This window comes from Eriocheir sinensis, chromosome 16 (assembly GCF_024679095.1).
Source record: "Eriocheir sinensis breed Jianghai 21 chromosome 16, ASM2467909v1, whole genome shotgun sequence".
NCBI lineage: Eukaryota > Metazoa > Arthropoda > Malacostraca > Decapoda > Varunidae > Eriocheir > Eriocheir sinensis.
In genome coordinates, this window is record NC_066524.1 from 15,281,610 (window position 1) to 15,289,160 (window position 7,551).

Sequence of the window (7,551 nt, forward strand, 5' to 3'; positions counted from 1 at the left end):
TAAAACACTAGGTTATTTTTTTATGATACTCAAAAATCAATATATCATAGAGAAAAATCATTTAACTTTGCCCCCAAAAATGATTATTCACTGCCTCAAGTTTGATATTCCATATTCGTTTGTGACCATGCCATGATACTGAAGGTACCCGGTGTTGTGTTATTTAGTGTCTCACCGTCAAAAGCTGGCGCTTTTGTTTACAAACACTGGTCTCTCGTGAGCTGCGCATGATCAGACCATTAAGTGTAGACCTGTACAGTCTCACAATGCTTTTTTAAAACATTAAGAGTTGCTGGAAAGCTGAATCAAACATACAGTACCACCATCCTCGCTGTTTCTAGAACGACACTCTGTACACATAAATACAACTCGTACAGAGTGTCGTTCTAGAAACAGCGAGGATGGTGGTAGTGGTACTATATGTCTGATTCAGCCTTCCAGCAACTCTTAATTACGGTTTAAAAGCTTTGTGAGACTGTACAGGTTGCTTCTGCTGGTCTGAGCATGCACCGTACAAGAGAGACCAGTGTTTGTAAGCAATTTTTGACGGTGGAGACGCCAAATAACACAACACCGGTTCAGGCATTTCTAGTATTACCATCCATATGTACGTGTCAACGTGTGGTTTTAAGGTTTTGTAAGTTTCCTAAAATACAGATAATGAAATTTGAATTCATCAATGTTGTTCGATCTGAAATATCAATATAGTATCGTTTTCGCCTATCGGACTTATCGCTAGCTAGTATCGGAATTGTGGATTTATATTGGCTATCGGTTATCGCCTAAATTTGTGTCTCTAGTTAACGAATATCGGTTATCGCCGTTAAGGTTTTTCATTATCAGTTATCGGTTATCGGGAATAAGGTTTTCTGTTATCGTGCCCAGCTATGCTCCTTCCCTACCTTTCCCTTCTTAATTTTCTCCTTTCTCCTTCCCTTCTTATTCCTTCCCTTCCTTTTCCTTCCTTCCCTCACATTGCCCGTCACACCTTATCCACTCCTGATAAATGCAAATGTTAAGTTTGGGGGCATAAACTAAGCTGTGTGTGGCTTCAGTGCTCATTTCCAATTCCCTTGAGGCTGTGGTGGGTAAGAATCCATAACCCCGGGACACAAAGCCAGAGTGACACCTGGGGTACCACATGAGATGGGTGCTAAATACCTAAGTCAATATCAAACCTGGACCTGTATCTTTGTGGCTAGGCACACTAACCACTACACCAAGGAGGAGCTGACACCTGACAACAAACACTGCACAGGTAAACAAGGTCACATGTACCAATGATTAGCATTTAATAAAAAAGACCCATATAAAATTATAATACTATCCAAGGAGCTACAGGTATATTGGTCCCGAGAAGATTCCTCCTCTTAGCAGTGAACACAAGAGGTTGGAATAATAAGATGTGCCAACCGGACCTTGCTGCAGATCCTCGAGTTGCGGTATAGTAACCAGTCTGTACAGCTGGCAAAAGAAGCATCAAACACCCTTAGGTCAACTGTATAGAATTTGAGCGAAATCAATAGAAATGTTGCCGTGTTTGTTAGGTGAGAGCTAAAAGATAGACTAAACTGGGGGAGGCGGTGGCTGAATCGACAGAGTAACACCACCGCGTTCAGGAGGACGCGAGTTCAATCCCCGCCCAGTGCCACCAAGCTGGGATTTTTCAGCCACCGCCGAGTGGCTTAAAACTACCCACATGCTGTCCAGAAGACCACCTATCAACCCGGACTCTAGATTCTAGGATTAAAGATGAGCTCCGGGAGGGCAGCATAAGCCAATGCAAGATGGCGCCACTATAAACACTCGCCTGCGCCAGAACGGGCTGGGCCGACCATCAGGACCCACCGGGAAGAAGCCTTGGGCCGACCATCAGGCCCCACCGGGAAAAAGCCTACCGGCGCTATAGGCCGCGACGTAAAAATAAAAAAAAAAAATAAAAAAAAAAACTAGTGCTCACCTAACCAGCACATCAAATTAATAGACTGCTCAAATTCATCTAGGCCATGGGTGTCTGATACTTAAAATGACAACTGTACTCACCTTTCCAATCAGTACTCTAAGGCAAACTGATCTACTACCAAAATAAACACAACTTCTATATTTTGATGGTTTTCCTTAATACACATCAGTTTGGGGTTCCAGGGCAGTTATTTCCTCAGATACACACAAGTTACTAAGAGGAACAGTGGGAACAGATTACCGGAAACACCCCAAACGCTTTTATATTCTGACAGTTTTCATTTCTACACCCAAAGACTCTTATAATCAAAGTTTTCATTTATATGCATTTGTTAGGGTTTCCACGGCAGTTTTTTCCTTAGTTACGAACAATATACTAAGAAGAATGATGGAAATAAACTGACAAACAACCCCACCCAAGTCCCAGCCACTCACACTGCCATGTCCATCTTGATCTTGGGGTGCGGTTTGTAATCCTCCAGCTCAAAGTCCTCCATCTTGAAGTCGGTGATGGACGTGACGCTCCTCTTGATCCTCAGCTTAGGGAAAGGTCTCGGTTCCCTCTTGAGCTGCTCCTCCAGGGCCTCGCAGTGGTTGACGTACACGTGTGCGTCGCCGAGCGTGTGCACAAAGTCGCCGGGCTGGAAGATATTGGTGATGGTTCCTGGTATTGATATGGAGATGATACCCAGTTTTTTTATCTAGTTCACTTGCTACCTGCTGAGCTTGTGTGATGATAACTGGTTACCGCTGTCTAGTTAGCTGATTAACTAAATGTGGTAGCCTGTGATGACAATGTTTTTGCCACCCATTTTCTTTCTCCCTACTTTAGTGTCCTATTTTTCAGTTCCACGCCATATCATTGAGGGGGTTCTGTTTGGGTCTATATCATTTTTTTTTAGCCTGTGATGACAATGTTTTTGCCACCCATTTTCTTTCTCCTTACTTTAGTGTCCTATTTTTCAGTTCCATGTCATATCATTGAGGGAGTTCTGTTTGGGTCTATATCAATTTTTTTTCTCCCCTTGCTGCCCTTCCATGTGTCTCAATAATAATAATAATAATAATGTGATGATGTTCCCTGGTTACTGCTGCCTAGTGATCTACTTACTGTTAAATGTGATGACTCTTTATGCTGATGTGGTGATCCCTGGTTGTGGTCAGTCCATTTCTAAGCCTCTTGACAGTATTGCTAGGAGTTACATGCTACACTGCTATTTATAAGTTCCGAAGAATTGGCAACCAAGCGAGAAGTCTATCACAGCTCATTTGTAAGCCACTTGGCAGTACTACTAAGAGCTATGTGCCTCCCACTGTCTGTATTTAGTAAGCTTTGAGAATTGGCAACCAAGCGAGTAGTCAAGCACAACTCAGTCAGGGGTGCAACCTGTGCTACAAACTGCTCTACAAAAACAACAAACCACCATCCAACAAACACCAGGGAAAATATGGGAAGTCAATTCATGCTAAAGGCTAACCCGTCTGCTGCGATTGGTATGTATTTGGCCTTCACTGGTAGCATGGAAACATATAAATACCCCCAGGTCTTTCTCTGCCTCTGTGGTGGATAGTGGAGTGTTTCCCATGTGGTATTGGTATGCTTATCCCCACCCAATGTGCATGACTTTACATTTTTCTTCATTGAATTGTAGCAGCCACTTTTTGTTCCATTCCTGTAGCTTGGTGGTCTTTTTGTAGGAAATTCGCAGTCAAGGGGTTAAGTAAGGCTTGGGGCATACGCTATAGCTGTGCATGGCCTCAGTGCTAATCTCTGTCACATTGGACCTTGACCCAGTAGCGGAAAATAACCCAATACCCCGGGACACATGCAGACTGGTGTGATAAGCAAATACGGAGCACACTAAAGACATGCAGTTTTGAGTCATTTCAGTAAAAGTCACCAATCAACTGGAACTCAACGCATGCAAGGTGCCAATGAAGACCAAGGAAGATATGCTAAGTCAGGGCATAAAGGCTGGTGTGGTGTCATAAGGAAACATAATGTGTGCGAATACTAAAAAGTAGCCCCAACAATTAATCACACACTTTATTCAAATCCATAAGACACGAAAAGTAGGCATCAAAACAACTCTGGCGATACGTTAGAATGGAAAAAAAAAGAACGAGGCTCATGCTAAACTGAATCCACATAAAATAGATTAGTAAATAAATATATGTGTAACTCACTACCAGCTTTTGCCTCCTACCACATACTCAACTGCCTCCTTTACTGTAAATATAAGTGATAATAATAATAATAATAATAATAATAATAATAATAATAATAATAATAATAATAATAATAATAATAATAATAATAATAAAAAGAAGAAGAAAAAGAAGAAGAAGAAGAAGAAGAAGAAGAAGAAGAAGAAGAAGAAGGAGGAGAAGATGAAGAAAAAGAAAAAGAAGAAGAAAAAGAAGAAGAAGAATAGAAAAGAATCTCAGCAAAGAGGTGTAGGGGGGGTTTCTAGTCTTTTTCCCATCATGTTTTTTGCCATTGATGTGACATGACTAGACTGGTGTAGAAAAGATTAAAAAAGGAGAAAGAAAAAGATAAAGAAAAAGATAGAGAGTAGCCCCTTACCTTGAGGCCGGTGATGTGGGCGATCATGTAGGTGAGCAGGGCGTAGCTGGCAATGTTGAAGGGCACCCCGAGGCCCATGTCCGCCGACCGTTGGTACAGCTGGCACGATAACTCGCCATTGGCCACGTAGAACTGGCAGAGGCAGTGGCAGGGCGGCAGGGCCATCTTGTTGATGTCGGCGGCGTTCCAGGCACACATGATGATGCGCCGGTCGTCTGGGTTGTTCTTGATGGTGTCGATGACCTGAGGTAGAGTTAGTGTGTGTGAGAAAACTGTCTTATTTTGATAGCTTTATAATGCCACCGAATTCCACTTAACCATAACACCACATGACTTCTATGTGTCACGAAATATGGGAGAAATTAATATAGAGCCAGAAAGGGTATTACTGGCGCCAGGAATCGAACCCACGACCAGCTAGATGGGAATCCACTACTTAACCCAGTTGGACAAAGAGATACCCCAATCACTGAGGGAGTTTGGGAGGCTTTCCACATTGAGCCGGGTCACTTTATTTCATCCACCACTTAGTACAAACATGAGGTAAAGAAACTTGCCCTCTACATTCTCACATCATATAAAAACAAACACATCCAAAAAACAAAAAAATATATATATATCAACCTCACATCACCTTTCAAAACATAAATACAGGCACCAAAACATCTATTACCAACCTCATAAGGAATCACAACCCTACATGCAGCATCACGAACCCACCTCTTGGAGTTGGTCAACACCTTGGCCAGTGTAGTCAGCGTGCATGTTGGTGTAGGGCGCCCCAAAATGCCTCCACTGGAACCCATACACCGGCCCCAGATCCCCTTCCTCCCGGTCTGTGAAGCCCATCTTGTCCAGGAACTCCCGGGATGAGTTTCCGTCCCAGATGTGGATGTCCTTCTCCTGCAGATCCTTGGCGTTGGTGGAGCCGTGGATGAACCAGAGAAGCTCCTCCGCCACGCCGCGCCAGAACACACGCTTGGTGGTCAGCAACGGGAAGACGCCTGAAGGGGGGATGAGAGTAATGATTTTAGAAGAAGAGAGAAAGAGGTTCACGTTAAACTGAATTCCTATAAAAAAAATAACAACAGTAGATCAAAATGGAAAAAAAAAAAGAGAGGTTCACGTTAAACTGAATCCATATAAAATATAATAACAATAGATCAGTGGAAGAAGGAAAAAAAAGGGTCACGTTAAACTGAATTAAAATGTAAAAGAAAATAATACAAAAGGAAAGCTGAATGCCTCACCGTCCCTGAGTGAGAACCGCATCTGCGCCCCAAAGAGGGAGAGCGTGCCCGTCCCTGTCCTGTCGCCCTTCTTGTTGCCGGTCCTCAGGATGGTGCGGATCAGGTCCAGGTACTGGTGCTCATCGTGACGCACATCCTGAAGAAGGAATGAAGGAGTGAATAAATAACTAAATTGATAAATGAAGAATTGAATAACTAAATAAAAAACAATATATAAATAGATGCCTCTCACCCTGAACAAGGAATGAAGGAATGAGTAAAAAAATAGATAAATCAAGAAATTAATAACTAAATAATAGATGAAAATAGGTAGATGATTAAATATAAGTAAAATAAATAAAAAAAAAAAAAAAATCAAGATATATAATGAATGAATAAATAAACTGACAAATGACGAAATGAATAGCTGAATAAAAATAATAAAAATTAATAGATAAGTATATAAATGTAAGTACAATATACATAAACTAAATAAAAATTGATATAAATATGTAAATACATTAATAAGCAAACATACAAAATAAATAAATCACTCAAATAAATAAATAGTTTGTTAGCCATTATTTCAATTGTTAATATCTGGGTTGCAAAACAAAGTCTCCCAGTTCTGCTTCACATCACCGAGTAGGTACTATGTGAAATGTGATATACAGGACACACCCACTTCCTACCTCACTTTTGTTAGCCGCAAGATCAGCACAGGACTTCACTGGCTTTTCCTCTCCTTTCGCCTCGCCTTTCACCTGTGCCAGCCCATTAGCTGCCTCGTTACAGGTAGCGGCCATCTTTACATGAACACTGGAAAGACATAAAAGTATGATTTAACATCTTAACCCAACACTCCACTGGAAAAGTAAAACATTTGCCGGTAATCATTGATAATGTATATTATATTACACATCATTACCATACTCATTTGGGCTTTGTTATGCATTAGTTGTTATAAGTCCTCTAATATTATCATCTCAAAAAAAGCTTTACTTACTGGCACTGATTTTGTAATTTACACAGCCATTTAGACTACACAGATTCTATGGTTCAGACTACTGTAATACACATATTAGTTCCTTAATTTTTGGCTGTTATATGCATTGCCTGGATGCAGGAAAGTTAGGTTACCATTCAAGGAGGCTAGATACCATTCAAGGATGCTGACATGATTGTCCTAGGTTAGATTGGGTTCTAACCTTGTACACCTTCATATTATGATTGAAGGGCATGTATTTTTCCCCTCTAAACATGACAAGAAGGAATATATAGTATTCTGAGGTGGTGTAGCAAAATAACACATTTACCAGTGAGGTCTGGATTGCTGCTAAGGTATAATATAGTAACCTAATGCCGTAACACTAAGACAAGGCACATTTGAGGAGCAAAACCTCACTACTGCCATATAATTACAGAAAATCACAAGCCTTCTTCTTCTTGGTTTTTTTTATGGGGCTAGTTATGCTTTGGGACCACAAGCCTCCATCATTACCTGCACTCACGCCCTACCCGGCTTACCTCGGTAAATTCTCGCGGCAGGCAGGTAAGGATGGGCACCTTGACGGGGCAGGGGAAGGGAACGCGGGGTACCGCGCTTCACTTATTCCTGACTTAGCACCTCTCCCAAATGACCCTTGGACTTCCCTGACCACAAAAGAGGTGATGGAGTACAAGCAGAATAGCAGGACCAAAAAATAAGCATATCTAGAGGGAATATCAATGCAACTCTCCATGCGCAATTTAGGTACTTCTCTGTAGCCCAAT

The 7,551-nt window shown here is 41.5% G+C and overlaps 1 protein-coding gene across 3 annotated transcripts in view; it reads right to left on the reverse strand.

Moving 5' to 3' along the window:
• Nucleotides 1–1,275: 1,275 nt before the first annotated feature.
• LOC126999353 (thymidylate synthase-like) overlaps nt 1,276–7,551 on the reverse strand; it is a 6,970-nt gene continuing 694 nt past the window's right edge. The window contains exons 1-6 of one of the 3 annotated variants that reach the window (XM_050861884.1): nt 7,306–7,431; nt 6,471–6,597; nt 5,800–5,935; nt 5,270–5,553; nt 4,550–4,792; nt 1,276–2,603 (exon numbers count right to left, since the gene is read on the reverse strand). In XM_050861884.1, the coding sequence (XP_050717841.1) occupies nt 2,394–2,603; nt 4,550–4,792; nt 5,270–5,553; nt 5,800–5,935; nt 6,471–6,584 (987 nt within the window). In that variant the 5' untranslated portion in view covers nt 6,585–6,597; nt 7,306–7,431 and the 3' untranslated portion in view covers nt 1,276–2,393. Of the gene's footprint in view, nt 2,604–4,549; nt 4,793–5,269; nt 5,554–5,799; nt 5,936–6,470; nt 6,598–7,279; nt 7,432–7,551 lie in introns of those variants that run through there. The other 2 variants (XM_050861886.1, XM_050861885.1) reach the window with 2 other exon arrangements.